The 17,401-nt window shown below is 49.2% G+C and overlaps 2 protein-coding genes across 3 annotated transcripts; both read right to left on the bottom strand.

The window, feature by feature from the left end:
• Positions 1–1,075: 1,075 nt before the first annotated feature.
• On the bottom strand, positions 1,076–11,698 carry Rab4b (RAB4B, member RAS oncogene family). Its single transcript, XM_057758855.1, has 8 exons — positions 11,456–11,698; positions 9,757–9,837; positions 9,387–9,501; positions 6,827–6,889; positions 6,583–6,737; positions 5,598–5,693; positions 5,364–5,498; positions 1,076–1,459 (listed from the first exon to the last, which is right to left on the bottom strand). The coding sequence occupies exons 1-7, from the start codon at positions 11,469–11,471 to the stop codon at positions 5,383–5,385; spliced, it is 642 nt and encodes a 213-aa protein (XP_057614838.1). The 5' UTR covers positions 11,472–11,698; the 3' UTR covers positions 1,076–1,459; positions 5,364–5,382.
• An 844-nt stretch (positions 11,699–12,542) lies between these two features.
• Positions 12,543–14,386, bottom strand: Mia (MIA SH3 domain containing). Of its 2 annotated transcripts, none has more exons than XM_057758874.1 (4): positions 13,820–14,386; positions 13,598–13,731; positions 13,087–13,197; positions 12,543–12,730 (listed from the first exon to the last, which is right to left on the bottom strand). In XM_057758874.1, the coding sequence occupies exons 1-4, from the start codon at positions 13,944–13,946 to the stop codon at positions 12,707–12,709; spliced, it is 396 nt and encodes a 131-aa protein (XP_057614857.1). In that variant the 5' UTR covers positions 13,947–14,386; the 3' UTR covers positions 12,543–12,706. The 2 variants fall into 2 exon arrangements, with proteins under 2 accessions (XP_057614857.1, XP_057614851.1); XM_057758868.1 differs by having other exon boundaries at positions 12,543–12,958.
• Between the last annotated feature and the right edge of the window lie 3,015 nt (positions 14,387–17,401).

Below are 17,401 nucleotides of genomic sequence, written 5' to 3' on the forward strand. Positions count from 1 at the left end.
GGCAGTGTGCCTGTTCTAATGGGAGCTCACCAAATCCAGCTGGACCGGGACTGAATGAATGAGCATGTGAACAAACCGGACTCTCTGATTGTGGCTGACAATGGGGGCTGACTGAGAAGCCTTTGATAAAGGCACTGGGACTTGTTTTTACAGCATGTTCTGGCTTTTTGGGATGCTAGTCTATATGGATGCACAGCTTCCTAGGCCTGGATGTAGAGGGGAGGGCCTTGGACTTCCCACAGGGCAGGATTCCCTGCCCTCTCTCAAGTAGGGAGGAGTGGAAAGGGTGAGTGGGGGAACGGGAGGGGATTGGGAGGAGGTAAGTGTAAATTTTTGAATGGAAAAATAAAAAAAAATTAAAGATTTCAGGGCACAAGGAGATACACATTAGCACCAAATATGACCAGGAGTCCAGGTTGCACAAAAATAAACCACAGTGGCACACAGAGGATGTTTATGTTCACACACACACACACACAGGAAGAAACAGGTCTATGCTGGAGCACACACAAATCTCAGGAGCACATGTTCTCAGGAACAGAATGAGCCACTGTCCTAGCTTGCACACAAGACATACGGGAGTTGAACAAGGCCCAGAATTGAGGTCCCCTTATAGTCCCCAATTCCTTGGTCTTGTTGCACACAATGAAGCCTCACAACACAATCACCAGGACAGAGACCACTCATGATCACACATCCCTACTGACACTGGCCCATCCACGAATCCTGGAAAGACTCACACACACGGATGTCACTGCTGCACACAGCAGCTTCCATCGATCATGTGCTGCCATGAAGTATGTACACAAGCTAGGCATGGACACTTAGAGCCTCAGCACATGGGAGGTTAAGGCAGGGAGACTTCAAATTCCAGCGTAGTCTGGGCTATAACAAGGCCCTATGTCCCAAAAAAAAGGGGGAGGGGTGTAGGAAAAACCAAAAAAAGGGCAGACATAACTCTGGCCTCAATGAGTGTGTACCCCAATACATTCACAACTCACGTCCCACCAGAAACAGATTACTTCCATCAAGGACCACTTCGGGTCTCCGCATCTCAGAATGACAGAGGCCAAAACACAGGTGTAAACAATGCTTTATGGAGGGCTGGAACAGGATGGAGCAGGCCTCCAGGTAATAAATAACAGACTTGCAACAGCAGGGCCAGGCAGGAAGGTGGGGCCGAATGGCCCTGGTCTCAAGCTCTGGGAGTTCTTCAGGATATGGTTAGGGGTTCGGGGGGAATAGAGTTAGCCAAGTCAGAGGAAACAGCAGCAGGTGTGGGTTCCCCCTTCCCCTGTGGCTCAATCTTGCCCCAAAGCCAGGCCCCACCAGGCCCGGGAAGGGGGGGATGGGAGATGGGGTAGCTTTTCTGGGGCCAGGGCAGATTGGGGCCTATCCTCTTAGGGCCTGGTTTGGGGCCCCAACCTTCGGGTAGGGCTGGTCCAGGAGAACAGGTGAGCTGAAAGAGAAGGGTTTTATGACCTGGAGGGGTCCTGAGTCTGTCTAGCTAGAATCGCTTGTCTCATTACTAGGTATCTTTGTGACCTGTCTGCCTGTACCCCTTTGTCTCTCAGTCTGTGCACTGACTTTGTGGCCTCTCTGCAGGTTATGCAGGAGTCTCGTTTTCTGAGAAGCTCCCTATTTGTCCGCCTCACAAGCTGTGTGCATCTGTAAAGAGGCATTTCAGTAACCACCTACCACCACCCTGGCCAGGTGGTGCTTCACACAAAACATGACGGGCAGTGGTGGTACATGCCTTCCAGCACTAGAGAGGCAGAGGCAGGCAGATCTGTGAGTTCGAGGCTAGCCTGGTCTACACCATGAGTCCCATGACAGTAAGGGCTACCCAGAGAAATCCTGATTCCAAAACACACACACAAAAAAACAAAAAAACAGAAACAAAAGAACAAAAATCCCCAACACAAATCATAAACTCAATATATGTCCCCACCTTTGTAAATGTCTATGTCCCTTTTTATCCCTAATGGTCCAGACTAAGCCTCATTTCAATGCTTTTCAAACTGGAGAGATAGGATAGATGAGTGGTCATGACTTTGACTGCTTACAGCATTACCTAACACGTCTCTAGAAATTATCTTATGTAAATTCCAGCATTAGTTATGTTGTAAACCTTCCTACCTTATTCTAATGTGCGCTATTTCCAGTTTGTCTAAATGAAGTAAAATCAGAGGGTGTGGTGGTTCACACCTATAATCCCAGCATTCAGAAAGTAAATTAGAGGCCTCAAATTTTAAGCCTGTGCTATGAAGTCGAAGAAGAAGAAGAAGAAGAAGAAGAAGAGGAAGAGGAAGAGGAAGAGGAAGAGGAAGAGGAAGAGGAAGAGGAAGAGAGGAGGAGGGGAGGAGGAGGAGGAGGAGGAGGAGGAGGAGGAGGAGGAGGAGGAGAAGAAGAAGAAGAAGAAAAAGAAGAAGAAGAAGAAGAAGAAGAAGAAGAAGAAGAAGAAGAAGAAGAAGAAGAAGAAGAAGAAGAAGAAGAAGAAGAAGAAGAAGAAGAAGATATATAGCTCAGCTGGTATTGCTTGCCTAGCCTGCATGTGGCTCTGGGTTCCATCCTCAGCACCCCATAAATGCAATGGGATATTATAATTCCAGCACTTAGGAGGTAAAAGTCAAAGGATCAGAAGTTTGAGTTTACCTTTGACTACTACTACATAGCTACATAGTTAAGTCTGAGGCCAGCCTGGGCTATATCTTTGAGTAAAAAAAGAAAGGAAAAGAAAGAAGAGGAAGAGGAAAGGGTGTATGGGGACGATATATTTTTCTTATAACATTTTTAGAATAAAAGGAAATAGCAGGCCAGAGATGGTTGTACAACTTTGATCTCAGCACTAGGGAGGCAGAAGCGAGTGGAGTTCAAAGCCAGCCTGGTTTACAGAGTGACTTCTAGGACAGCCAGGGCAATGTAGAGAGACCCTGCCCCCAAAATAATAAAAGATTTATGGGTAACCAGGCATGATGGTACAAACTTGGAATCTTAGCACTTAAAAGGCGAAGGCAACCAAGAACAAAAACCAAAAACAAGGTAGCCAAGCAGTGGTGGCACACGCCTTTGATCCCAGCATTTAAGAGGTAGAGGCAGGCAGATGTTTGTGAGTTCGAGGCCAGCCTGGTCTACAAGAGCTAGTTTCAGGACAGGCTCCAAAGCTACAGAGAAACCCTGTCTCAAAAAAAAAAAAAGAAAAGGAAAAAAAAAAGAAAAAGAAAGAAAAGAAAAGAAAAGAAAAGAAAAGAAAAGAAAAAAAGGCTAAAGCAAGAGTATTGATACAAGTTTGAGGCTATCCTAGGGTACACAGGAAGTTCCAGATTAGCCTGAGATACATAGCAAGACCCCTCCCCGCAAAAAACCACATCAAAGGGGGTCCAAAAACAAGTACAAAAAAATGAGTTTCTCTATAGATATGATTATGTTAGCTAAATATATGACACACTGGTTACATGTGACCCATTGAGGGCAAGCTGGGGAAGATTTGGATAATTTCTGGGATACCTGTCTATCTCCACACAGCTAGATGTTCCTTTTGCTTTGCTCATGTGAGGTGAGCTCCCTACTACTGAGCTACACAGTCAGCACACATACCCTCCCAGAGCCTTTAAGATGGGCACGAAAGAGATCAGTGAACAGCCTGTGGATCAAGCTCTTAGCAAATGCTAGGCTCTGCTCTCCTCCACATCCATGAGGGACTAGGACTGACCCTATTCTGCAGACTCAGGGTTAGGAGACAGGCTCAGACCAGCAGTGCAGAGACAGGGAAGGAAGAACTCTGTCTAAAGGGCTCACCCTGGACTCTTTCAAATCCCACAGGCATTTCAACAAGAACCATGATGGTCTGGGCTGGAGAGGTGGCTCAGTGGTTAAGAGCACTGGCTGCTCTTCCAGAGGACCCTGGTTCAATTCCCAGCACCCACATGGCAGCTCACAGCTGTCTGCAACTCAGTTCCAGGGGATCTGACACCCTCACACAGATATACACGCAGGTAAACACCAGTGCACATAAAAGAAAACCATACTGGCTCTACCTGCAAAACAGATCTAAGCCTAAGTATTTTTTTCCCCACAGCCATCCCAGACTTGCCAGTGGCAGGGAGTAGAGGGAGCTGGGCTTTCTGAAGTACAGAGAGAAACTTAGTAAGGACACCCATAGTCACAGGTAAGGAAGGGTCCTGCAGGTCTATCAAGGAGTTTGGACCATGCATGGAAAAATGAACAAGGCTTCTTAGAGGAGGAGGTTATCAGGTCAAAGGAGAAGAAAACACAGCCTGGAAAAAAAGACCCAAAGAAACAAAGAACTTTTGTGTTACTGGGACAGGTCAAAGGAGCAGGACAATGTGTAAGAGCCTTTGGGGGCAGGGTGACAGGGCCTCCCAGAGTCCCATGGACACCAGGAACCATGGATGGTTCTCAAGAAGGGACATGTTTTCCAGGCTGGCCTCCAACTTACTCCAACTGACTCCCATGATCTATCCCCAGCTAACACAGTGGTCAGTGTGGAAGCCGGTGCTTCCTGCATGCACACTAGGCAAGCACTATCGCTTCAGCTGATCCTGGTCCTCAGCCCCAGCAGCTCCTTCACGGGCATCCAGCTAGAGGATTCCTGTGACACATGAGTCTGACCCTCTCCCTCCTCTGCCCAGTAGCCCCCTCTGGCAACGGTAGCATCTAGGTACAGATGGGAGACCTTCCCAGAGCCTTAGATACTTACTAGCCAGTTCCCCAACCCCATGCTGTACCCCTAGTACACACAGGTACTCCACTCCAGCCACAGTGGCCTCCTTGGCCATGCCACATATGATCCTATGCCAGGACCTCTGAGCACACTTTTTTCACCTGTCCTCTCTGACTCCCCTGCTCTGGGTTTTTGCTTAAATGTCACCTTTTTGGGTGTCCTGTTTAAAAGGGAATTCTGCATCCTCCCCACCTTATCAGACTGTTTCTCTCCATGCTCTTTGCCCCCTAACTACTATATAATGTATGTAAATATCTCATCTACGGAGTGTCTTCTCCCAAGGCAATGTAGGTACAATGCAAACAAGAATTTGTTTGGTTGTTTTTATCCAGTGCTGTCTCCCCAGAGGCCTCACCAGGACTGAACACACAGCAGAGGCTCATTACACCAGTGAGAACCATGAAAAAGGGTCAAGTGCAGGCCGAGGCGGGCAGAGGTCTGGGATGCAGAGGGCCCATGGGTTCCCCGGGGGCTGGGAAGGTGGCTCCTCTGGTTCATGGGCTTTTGTGTCTTTGTCACCATTTTTCTTGTCACGTGTTCCAAGTCTTGGTGGCTGTTCTGTGCCCCACCCCGCCCATCACAGAAAGCCCTCTTGCCTCCTGAACCCCCAGCATCCCACCTGGCTGACTCTGCAGGTCTCAGCAGCCACAAGGCTGAGGAGCCACGGCCTGAGCGCTGCGAGGCTGCCGCAGCTGGCGAAGAGATACGTCACCATACTGAATGCCTGAGCCCATCCTCTCGGGGTCTAGTTCACCTGTGGGAGCGGAGAGGCCAGAAGAGTTCCTCAGAGCCATGGAGACTGCCTTTACCAGTCCCCCACCCCCATCTCTCACAGGAAGCAGGTAGGCCTCACCTGAGTCGATCTTGTTGAGGATGGTGCGCGCGCACTTCAGGAACGCTTCTTCCACGTTCTCACCCGTGAGAGCACTGGTCTCCAGGAACATCAGCTCTGGAGGGGCAGGGTCTCTATCAGTTCCCATCCTCCAACTCAAAAGCTCTGTCCATGCTTGCCCTTACCTCGGCCACTGTACACTGGTTCCCTTGCCGGGAATGCGTTCTCCCTACATATACAAGTACTCACCCACCTCTTCCTTCTCAACTCAGCCCCCATGGCCCCCAGAAACCCTCTGGACTTCCAAGAGTCTCCTGTCCTAGCAGTGACTTCTCTCTGATATTACTGTCAGCAAATGAGTCTGCCTCTCGCCTCTACCACGGCACTACGAACTTCATGAGTTCATCGGTGTCCCCAGACTCATTGAACACAGCCCTAAGCCCACCTCAGCTACCCAGAGGTCACATGATAGAACCTCACTCTGAAGTTATATGCGAGATTTAAACCCACATCTGCCTGGCAGCAAAACCTCTTCTAAACCTGGGGGTCTGAAAACCAGGAGGCCATGTATTGGGCATGCTTGTGTACCCTCCACAGTCCTAGTTGAGGCAAAGACGACACAGATGGTCCGGAGTACTGGGTCAGCCTGGGCAACACAGTGAGTCGAAAGCGAGCTTTTAGTCACAAAGGATTATCTCGATAGCCACCTGCGTTTGCAGTAGCCACCTTCAACTTGTGCTGCCTCCACATGGTGAGGGGAATTTCCCAGCAACTCCTCTGTACCAGGAGGCGCTAAGAGTGTGATGGTAGTTCCCGTGGCCAGCATACTGCTCATCCTCTTTCTAGCTGAACCTGAAGACCACAGCAGTCACATGACTCCTAAGGCAGGCCTGCTAAAGCCTCCATGCTGAAGGTACAACCATCCACTGAAAGCTAAGAGGCTCATGAGCCACAGTGCACGGGCCCATCCCTCCACCCATCACCTTGTCCACAGCACAGCCCTCACCGTTCTCCTGGGCAAAGCGGGAGGCTTCGAGGAAAGTAACCTCACGCTCAGGATCCAGATCCTTCTTGTTGCCACAGAGGATGACCACGATGTTGGGGCTGGCCAGCGTCCGGGCATCAGTCAGCCATGCAGCTAGTGAGTTGTATGTCTCTCGGCTGTGAAGAGCAGACAGAAGAGGGAGGCAGCACAGGAGTGGGGCCATCCATGCCCAGCCTCTCCCGTGCCACCCAGACCCTGCACCCACCTGGTGATGTCGTACACCAGCAGGGCTCCAGCTGCCCCTCGGTAATAACTTCGTGTCACCGACCTGTGGGGCCAGGGGGACCCAATCACCCCAAGTCTGGGATCTGCCCCGGGATTGCCCCCCTCTGTGGAGAGAGGCTAGTGGTTTGGAGCCCCCCCCCTTTACTGTTGGCCCATCCCCTAAAACCTGACCTTGGTCTCCTTGAGATACAGTTTATCTCCCTCTTGGTCTATCTCAATTATTTTCATTATTTGGGTTTGTTTTTTGAGACAGTCTCATTCTCTAGTCCAAGCTGACCTGAAACTGACTAAGCAGCCCTCTGGCTTCAATATTCAGGGAACTCCCCTGCCTCAGCCACCACACCCAGGGGTGCTTGGGACTGGCCTGGTACATGGTCTACACAGAGCTACAGCTCAACCCTTTAGTTTAACTCAACATCATGCCAACTTACCTAGGCTGACTCCGGAACTTTCTTACTTAATTATTTCTTTTATGTGGATAGGGGTGGGCTTACATATATCACAGCACATGTGGGGGGGAGAGGACTCTTGTAGGAACTGGTTCTCTCCTGAGCTCAAGCTCGGGTCCTCAGGCGGGCAGCAAACACTCTTACCCACAGAGTCATGTCATGAACTGCAATCCTCCTGTCTAAGCCTCTCAAGGAACTGAAATTACGGGCATCTACCACCAGCCCCAGCATAATTTCCTCAATTTTCTTTCTTGTCTGTCAGTCTTTCTTACTCCGTCTCTTCCATGCTCACTTTTGCCTTCCCTCATTCATTCCTTCAGTGAGTCAGTCAGCATTTTCTCAGTATCGCCCATCTGCCTGTCCTGCCCAGGTATGATTCACCTTCTACTCTCCCTCCCTGCTGACTGATGCAGGCCCCCTTTCCTGTGTGGCCCACTCCCTTTGTCACCAGTTTGGATGCCTCTGGAACGCAGGTGATTACTGCAAACACAGGCTATGTCACATGCCTGCCTCTCTCTGCCTCTGGGTTCTACATACCTCACATAGTAAATCTATACATGAGTTAACTAGCGGCCGCTATATGCTGAGGCCAGATTCTCCACAAGCTGAATATCTGCCCCCGCTGTGTGTGTGTGTGTGTGTGTGTGTGAGAGAGAGAGAGAGAGAGAGAGAGAGAGAGAGAGACTCCCTCCCTCTGCTCTTTCTGTTTCGCACTCTCAGGGTTTCTGTTTCTGCAGACCTACTAGGTGCCCCGGCCTTCCCATTTTCCACACCATGCAATACACTCACTCACCTATCCTTCTCAACTACAGCTGTCCAACCCTTCCCGAACATCTCTGCTTCTGACCTGTTCCTTCTGTGCCCATTCCTGCCTTGATTACTCCTTCATCTTTGACTCCCTGTCTGTGTCTCCTTCCCTCTAAGGCTGTAGCTTCTTGAGGTTTCAGTGTCTGTCTTAAGCTCCCTCTTCAAACACCACTCCTTGGGGCTGGAGATGGCTCAGCAGTTGGTTGATAAGGCTTACTGCTCTTGCAGAGGACATGGGTTTCATACGCAACACCCAGAGGTAGTTCACAACTACCTATAGTTCCAGCCCTAGGGTATCTGATACACTCTTCTGCCCTCTGGGGGCTCCTGCACGTATATAGTATATATGCATATACTTAGGCATATACACATAGACAATTAACTAATTAAAAAAATAAAACTAGCCGGGCGGTGGTGGCGCACGCCTTTAATCCCAGCACTCGGGAGGTAGAGGCAGGCGGATCTCTGTGAATTCGAGGCCAGTCTGGTCTACAAAGGGAGTTCCAGGACAGGCTCCAAAGCTACAGAGAAACCCTGTCTCGAAAAACCAATAAATAAATAAATAAATAAAATAAAACTACTTCTTATTTGTATCCTTAAGCCTTTTATTTATTTTTATTCTTTCTGCTCCTGGGGATGGCACCAAAGGTCTTGTACAAGCTAGGCAAGAGCTCTGGAGAACTCTAGACAGGGGCTCCACCACTGAGCCACACCCCAGCCCCTCACTGGGGATTCTAGACAGGGACTCCACCACTGAGCCACACCCCAGCCCCTCACTGGGGATTCTAGACAGGGGCTCCACCACTGAGCCACACCCCAGCCGCTCACTGGGGGATTCCAGGCATGGGCTCTAGCTCTAAGCTATACCCCCCAGTCCCTCACTGGGAGATTCCAGGCAGGGGATCTAGCTCTGGCACTACCACATGCCAAGCTTCCCTTCTCTCTTTCTCTCTCTTCTGAAATGGGAATCAAACCCAGGGCCTTACACTACTTGGTCTAGGGCTCTCCCTCTCAGCTACAATTCCAACTCTTCTTCATTGTCATGTTAGCCCAGGCTGGCCTCCAACTCACGGTCCTGCTTCAGTCTCCTATGTTTGCGATTGCAGACCTGAACCATCATATCTAGCCTTTTCTCTCCAGGACTTCTCTGCTCAGACATATCCCCTGTCTCTCTGCGTCTGCCTGCCCTGCCCTCTCAGCACCTCCTTGTTCTTATTTCATCCCTGAAAGACACTTCATACCTTGCCCTTCCCTCCTCCCTCCTTGGGATCCCAGGCCACCTACCGAAAGCGCTCCTGGCCGGCAGTGTCCCAAATCTGGAGCTTCACAGTCTTCCCCCCAACACTGACCACCCTGGATCCAAACTCCACGCCAATGGTGTGGTTGGAGTCCTGTTTGACTGGGAGTGGGAGGGAAAGAGGAGACAGTGCAGGGCTCCTGGAATTCCCCCGTCCTGCAGGCCTCCTCCTCAGTTTCTGCAACCCAATTCTCACTGCTGGGTTGGCAGAGAACTTAGCAGAGATCGTCCACCAAGGCCAAAGGCAAAGATACAGCACTAGCTTTACCCAGTGGTCCCTGCTACCTACCCCGCCTACTGCCCACTGACCCACACCATGGCCACATCCACGCTTCCAGGGTCCTGCCAGAAACTCACACTTATTCTCAATGAACTGATGGAGAAGACATGATTTGCCAGTTCCAGCACTGCCAATCACCAGGAATTTGAAGAGGAAGTCTGAGCAGATGGTCCCAAAGATCAAGGATACCCACAGGGAGAGAAAGACACAGGGAATAAAAGGAAAAATAGAAAAAAAAAACAAAAAAAAAAACACCAAAACAGAAACAGCCATACATAACGAACAGTAAAACATTGCTTTAAAAAAAAAAATCTACAGTGCTGTAGATAGAACGCAGGGCATCCTGCATACTAGGCAAATGTTTTTTCCAAACCGACCTACAACCCAGCCCAAGATGACACTTTTACTCATTATTACTATTGTTGTTGTTATTATTGCTGATTATTGAAACAAAGTTTCACTATGTATTCCAGAAGGACCTAGATGTCCTCAACTCCAAGCAATCCTCCTGCTTCAGTCTCTAAAGGAATGTTGGGATTATAAATCTATGCTGCCATACCATGTATTTCTTTCCTTTACCTTCTAGTCAGAGACTCACTGTGTAGCACTATAAGGCCTTGATTCCAGTCGGCCCGCCTCAGCCTCCCCACTCCTGGGATTACAGAATGTGCCAGTACACTCCACTTTTCTTTCTTTTAGAATATTACTCCGTAGTTCAGGCAGACCTCTAACTTGAAGATCCTCCTGCCTCAGTATCCCAGATGTGAGGATTATGGCACACAAGATTATCCTTACATAGTGCTTACCATATATGTGTGTATATGTAGATATATACATTCATATATATATATCCACTCAACACAGTCCTAAAGATTATTATGTATGTTGACAGCTCATTTAATCCCAAATAGAGATCTAAAGAGGGAAGTATACTAAGGATCCCTACTTTTCAGGCTGAGAATGAGGCCAGAATGGTTAATCAACTTGCCCAAGGCCACACAGCTAGATATTCAAACCCAGATTAAAGGTCTTCACAATGCAAGACCTTAGCTGATGCATTTCAAAAACTATTTGAACAATGATTAAATCTGGCCTTCCTTCCTCTTCACTTCACCTCCTACAACCCTCTCATTCACTGTCAAGGCCTCTGACATTTTGGCTTATTTCCTAAGCTGGTTAGCTCCTCAGGGTCTTCGCACTAGATTCTTTACTGCCCTCGGACCCCCTCCACCTACATGATACTGTCCATCCATATTGATTTCCTAACCCTGAACCTCTTCTCATCCTCTGCCCAGAACAGTTGGCCATGATCCTTAAACTTAAGCCGCATCCGGTGACACTAAGTTTTAAATCTAACTCCAGGACACCACTCCAGACCTCTCAAACCAGATCAGCCCCACAGGGTGTGCAGGGTTCACAGCATTTGTGCGAGGTTCTCTCTACTCCATAAAGCCCGACCCTTGCCATTCACCGTCAGCCCCGCCCTATCCACTCATGCTCCGCCCAGGAAGGCTTGCTTCCCTCCTTGGCCCTAACCCCCTACCCTAAATTACCATCACTGGCTCCCTCAAATCCCGCCCGGAATCTTTTTAACTCATACAGCAGCCTCCCAAGCTCCACCCAAATCGATTAAGCTCAGCCCCAGACCCACTTAGCCCGGCCCTACATCGCGGTAGACCCCGCCCCCTGAACAGAAAGCCCCGCCCCACTTCCACATCCGCATCCTCTACGGGCCCAGCCCCCCCCGCCCCCCCCGCTTCGACCCGCCAGCCTCACCGTAGGTCTCGGCCATGGCTCGGTGGCAACCGCTGAGGGCCGCAATATGGCGCCGCGGCCGCGCCTGCTCCTCGGCTGGCAGCCGCTCCACTCGGGCTGCAGCCTCAGCTCCTTTCCACTCCCGGACCCGGCGCCGCCACTTCCGCCTTCACCCCCCCCCACTCCCGCGCGAACCTCCAGAGCTGCGGACACCAGGCCACGCTTGCCCAACGCCGGGATTGGCGGACTCGGAAGGCAGCGGGCGGGACGGATGGCGCAGATTGGTGTCATGTTAGGGGCCGAGTCGAAAGGGGCGTAACCCAGATGAGCGATTGGCGGAGTAAGTGGGAGGGGGCGGAGGCAGAGATGCTGCGCCTCGCGGACGAACGGATTTGGTCAGGATTCTGGGTGCAGAAACGAGACTCCGGATTGGTTAGACGTGGGTCTGGGGGTGGGGACACGGATGCCAAGAAGTGGCAAGGGCAGGATGGACAGAGTTGGAAGAGGGGATCTCAAGCCGCTAGGTGCGATCTCTAACCCCACAGGCAGGAAGGAGGAACGCTGAGAGGGCACACGCACACGTTGCTCCCCATTTGCAAGAAAACCTCTGTTGGTCGGGCATGTTGACGCACGCCTTCAACCCCACCACTAGGGAGGAAGAGGCAGGTGCCTATCTATGAGTTCCAGGCCAGCCTGGTCTACATAGCTCCATGTCAGGGTTACACAATGAGACCCTGTCTCAAACATACAAGTCTGGCCGGGCGGTGGTGGCGCACGCCTTTAATCCCAGCACTCGGGAGGCAGAGGCAGGTGGATCTCTGTGAGTTCGAGACCAGCCTGGTCTACAAGAGCTAGTTCCAGGACAGGCTCCAAAACCACAGAGAAACCCTGTCTCGAAAAACCAAAAAAAAAAAAAAAACCAAAAAAACAAGTCTGTTGTGCAGTCTATCCAACTGGCTCATTACCAATAGTTCAACACCTTCCCCAGGGAGGAAAGCATACATATATTGTACTGTTTAGTTTATTCCTTTGCTCAGGGCCCCAGACCTTACCCAGCTAGGAGCGAAGGGCTTACAACAGTAAAACTCTGCCTAGCAACACTGACATAACCACATTCTGGTCACTGATTGGCTAGATCAGAAACCCAAGAAACATTTTCTTTGCACATGTCCACCCAACCTCAAAAACCAAAGAGACAAAACAGTTTGCAGTTGGCTGTTCTATTTGTATAAAGCTGGGAAGGTAAACCACAGGGACAACGGTAGGCTGAGCTCACTGGCAGTAGAAATCCCATTTCTGAAAAAGAGAACAGGGAAAAAACAGTAGATAGGAAACCGGTGCAAGAACCAGGTTTGACCTCACAGAAATGAACAAATTATCTTCCAGCCCTGTAACCTCTGCATTTCCCAATTAGAAATCACTCGGCATTGAGCAGGGCCTAGTTGCACATGCCTGAAAACGAAGCAGCCCTCAGGAGGCTGGAGCTGAAGGCTAGTAATTTTGAAGCCAGCCTGGGTACACACTCTGTCTCAAGAAAGAAAAAAAAAATGTATATATTACTAACAACAACAAAAATAATTTCTTCTCATTTACAGGTGATAAAATGAAGGAGCCCTCACCTCCCACTCCCACCTCCACCCCAAGACACTCACATCTGTCTTCATATCAATTTTGGCAGGTTTCAGAATCAGGTCCTCCCGAACAATGCTACTGGGGAAATAGCCCAGGCGGGCAGCCGCATCTCCATAGTAATCTCCCTGAACCTGGAGAAGAACTTGTAAATCTATCTGGAAAAAAAGGGCACTCGTGCCTGCTGAACTCCAGTGCACATCTTCTCTCATTTGAACCTCAGCTTAACGTCATTTGCTCATGCACAGAATGTAGCCACCATAACTAATCCTCACAATGGCATGTTTGCTGGCACTTTTGATGGCATGCTGGTTGCCTGTCTCCACCCATTAGAAATGAAAGGGGTTGTTCACTGATATAGCTGAGGTCTGGAAAAGAGCTTGGAACCAATCTGCCCTGTAATTGCTAAAGTAAAAATGCAATAGGTGATAAAATATCCTCACCCCCCCAAATCTGTGCCCCCCCCACCCAAATTTTCCCTTCAGAGGGAAAACAGGGTACTCCATACCCTTCCCTCTAATTCTGAAGACTCACACTGCCTCCCCAGAAGAGCCGTCCACGGCCCTTCAGCTTGGAGAAGACATACACCACTTGGCCCCTGTATACATTCAAGAAGCGGCAATCAGGGGCCATGTAGTCCTGAAGGGCCACAGCCATGGAGATAGGATCTGGAGAAGGAGACGGGAACGACAGCAACATTAACACAGACCAGCAGTCCAAGCCCTCAGCCCCTTGCCCTTCTTCCCTGACTCTTACGGCTGCATTCCTCATCCGCACACAGCTTCCACTCAGCCAGCTTGGGCATGTCACGATCAGCCCCGCTGGGCCCTGGGAAAACAGACAAGAAGATGGCACCAAGGAATACTGGGGACCGCACCATCATGGACTGAGAATGACCAAGTGAGGAATGGATCTCCAGTCTCCTGCTGCCCTCCCTCAGTGCTGAGCCACAAGGAAAGCTGTGTTCTCAATCCTGTCTCCGCCCCAGACCAAATTACACCCCCCACTCACTCCCCAAGGTTGTTATTCAGCCAGAACCATTTCAGAGACAGGGTAAGGGCTATGGGCCAAAGAAAATGCCCCCTGGAGCCCAAAGCAACCCAGGCCACTCCAAATAGCAGCTACCCCCTCAATAATCAGAGACCTGGACAGGCAGGCTGAACTAATCAGATTCCTTCTTCAAGTCATTTCAGGCCCCTGGACCCTCCAGAGACCAAACTAGAGAGGCCAGCATAGAAAACCACCTTGGAATTTCCTGTGCTGAGAACAAGGCCGTTCTTTGATTAGCAGCCAGGTACTGAGCAAACACCCAGTGTCCAGTCTCAGGCTAGGACTGTCCCACCTGGCTTACTGTGCATCTTCACAGGCTTCCTTCTCCCTGGAAGGCCTATGTTAGCCTCCCTCATCTGCAAAGACAGCAATGAAAGCAAAGGGCATCTATCAAGTGTTATTTTTGTTTTGATGTGTGAATGTTTTGTTACATATGTCTGTGTACCGCATGTGTGATTGGTACCCTTGAAGGTTTTAGAACTGGAGCTACAGTGACAGTTGTGTACCCCCACAAACCTGAGTCTAGAAGAGCAGCCAGTGCTCTGCTCTTAACTGAGCCATCATTCCAGTCCACCACCCCCTCCTTTTGTTTTTAATGTTCATTGGTGTTTTGCCTGCATGTATGTCTGTGTGAGGCTGTCAGTTATAGTTGTTAGCTGCCGTGTGGGTGCTGGGAATTGAACCCAGGTCCTCTGGAAGAGCAGTCAGTACTCTTAACTGTGGAACCATTTCTCCAGCCCCCAGTCCACCCTTTTTTGGAAACAGGGTTCTACTACATAGTCTTGGCTGTTCTGGGACTCCCTACATAGAGCAGACTGGCCTCAAAAGTCACAAGGGATCCACCTGCTTCTGCCTTCCCAGTGATGGGTAAGGCATGCACCACCATGCAGGGTTAGAATCAAGTATATTTTTCCCCCTAGGGGCTCTAACAAGCCCAGTTCATGAAGAAATTATTAATATAGAGTCAAGGAACATGTGTGCAAAGTAACTGAACCAGGAAGGGGGCCAAGATTTGTCTCAAGGTTTCCAAGTATCATTGTTATCTGGCCTGACGAATAAATAGCTCAACAGATAAGCAGGGAACAGAGGCCCAAAAACTGTGTCTGGGGACCTCATAAAGATGTTATATGGTTTAGTGGCTGTGGCAGTTTGAATAAGAACTGTGCCTATAGGCTAATACAGGTGAGTGGTTCTCAGTTGTTGGACTATTTAGGAAGGATTGGGACGGGTGGCCTTGGAGGATGTGTCACTGGGGATGGGCTTTGAGGTTTCAAAAGCCCAGCTCTCTGCGTCCATCTGGCAGATCAGATGTAAGTTACAGCACCATGCTGGCCTATTGCCATGATAGCCACCGTAAATGCCATAAACTAATCCTCCCAAACTGTAAACAAGCCCCCACGTAAATGATTTCTTTTTAAATTGCTTTGGTCCTGGTGTCTCTTACAGCAATAGAGTAGTAACTAAAATATGGTTGAATGCCTGCTAGTTTTGGGTTTAATCCTCAACACAAAAATAATGTATGCTAATTTATCATTTATACAAGGGGCCTGGGATGGAGCGTATCAAGCCTTCACAAAGCCCCTGGGTTCAATGTCCAACAAAAAATACAACTGGTAAGATGGGTGTGAATTAAGAGCTTAGGTTATGGAGATTTACTTAAAAGCTTTGGTCACAAGCTGGTATACGAAAAACTGGTAGCAGAGAACATGAGATAGCATGTTGTCTTCATGTTTGAATTCCCAATTTAAAATGTGATGTTGAGTTTGAGACCAGCCTGGTCTACAGAGCTAGTTCCAGGACAGGCTCCAAAGCCACGAGAAACCCTGTCTCGAAAAACCAAAAAAAAATTAAATAAATAAAATAAATAAATAAACGTGAATGTCTCTGTGTGCAGTAGCTATTTCAATGTGAACACCGCACTAGCTTCAAATCTTAGTGCCACGAACACTCATCAGGGAATGAAAAGCTGAAGGCCTCTGGGAGACAATTATCCAATAAATAGGAGGCTGTGGATGAGGCTCGGTTGGTAGGACTTGGCCTGGTACTGGGCCCTGAGGTCCACCCAGAGAGCCGAATAACCTGGGCGGTGAGGAAAGTCATCCTGCTATATGGTGACTTCTAAGTCAACAAACTATCCCAAAACCTCAGTTGTCAGTTCCTAATACCACATGGTGGCTCACAACCATTCCTAAGTCCAGTTCCTAAAATTAAAAAACAAAAACTTCTGATATAGGACACTCTAATCCCAGCACTCAGGAGGCAGAGGCAGGCAGATCTCTGTGAGTTTGAGCCCAGCCTGAACTACAGAGCTAGTTTCAGGACAGCCACGGCTACACAAACCCTGCCTCAAAAAACAAAACAAAAAAAGAGATTTGAGGGTACAAAGGGTGTGTGTGTGTAGCATTTTAATAAAAACTATGAGACAGATATTGGGGTTCAACCTGAAAATCAGAAAGCAGAGCACTCATGTAGTAGGGAGCTGCGGCACACTCAGCCACTGGCTCTTACCTCTACCTCAGTCCAAAAATGACCATCCCACCTCCAGGAAACCTCAGAAATGAGACTGAGTCTGAGAGCTGTCTCCTCCTGTTTTATAATCCTCTCTAGGGCTGAGATTAAAGGCGTGCACCACCACCGCCCAGCTAGAAGTATTTTTTAAATTTTAAATTACAAGTTATTTTGAATACTGAAATGAAATCCCACCCAGTTCCATTTCAGCACGCCAAGGATATGAATCAGATTTGTGTCCAGACTAGCACATTGTACACGTTATCATCATTCATGGAAGCAGACCACGGCTATGTTCAACTGCCTGTGACTAAGTCATCCTTACTGTACTTCATAGTGGACTCAGCACAGAAGCAGTGATGCTGCCAAGTGTGCTGATGTAGACCTATAGTTCCAGCATTTGGGAGTCTGGGCAGGACTGTGAATTTGAAATTGATCTGGAATGTACAAAGCACAAACAAGCAAACATTTTATTTTTAAACTTTTATTTATGTATATGGGGGGGTGCATGTGAGTGCAGCTGCCTATGGAGGCCGTAAGAGGGCATCAGATGCCCTGGGGCTGGAGTTACAGACAATTATGAACCAAAGAGGGTGTTGGGACCAAACCTGGGCCCCTGAAAGAGCAAATGATCTTCACTGCTGAGTCATCACTCCACTACCACCCCAGTGGGGGAGGGGGACGAGACGGGGACAGGACATTAGCCAAAAAGTTTCAGGCTTTCTCCAAAGGATGAGGTAAAAGGTTTCCATTTAAAAAAAAAAAAAGCCAGGTAATGGT

The sequence above is a fragment of the Chionomys nivalis genome, chromosome 2 (genome assembly GCF_950005125.1).
Source record: "Chionomys nivalis chromosome 2, mChiNiv1.1, whole genome shotgun sequence".
NCBI lineage: Eukaryota > Metazoa > Chordata > Mammalia > Rodentia > Cricetidae > Chionomys > Chionomys nivalis.

What these genes read in the sequence shown, in the direction of transcription:
- Rab4b (XM_057758855.1), bottom strand. An exon ending in TCAGTTCATTGAGAATAAGT is followed by an intron (nt 9,502 to 9,756) that starts GTGAGTTTCTGG and finishes TCCCACTCCCAG; the next exon opens with TCAAACAGGACTCCAACCAC. An exon ending in CTGGTGTACGACATCACCAG is followed by an intron (nt 6,738 to 6,826) that starts GTGGGTGCAGGG and finishes TGCTCTTCACAG; the next exon opens with CCGAGAGACATACAACTCAC.
- Mia (XM_057758868.1), bottom strand. Translation starts at nt 13,946, where the DNA reads ATGATGGTGCGGTCCCCAGTATTCCTTGGTGCCATCTTCTTGTCTGTT. An exon ending in TGCGGATGAGGAATGCAGCC is followed by an intron (nt 13,732 to 13,819) that starts GTAAGAGTCAGG and finishes CTCCTTCTCCAG; the next exon opens with ATCCTATCTCCATGGCTGTG. An exon ending in GGCTCTTCTGGGGAGGCAGT is followed by an intron (nt 13,198 to 13,597) that starts GTGAGTCTTCAG and finishes GTTCTTCTCCAG; the next exon opens with GTTCAGGGAGATTACTATGG.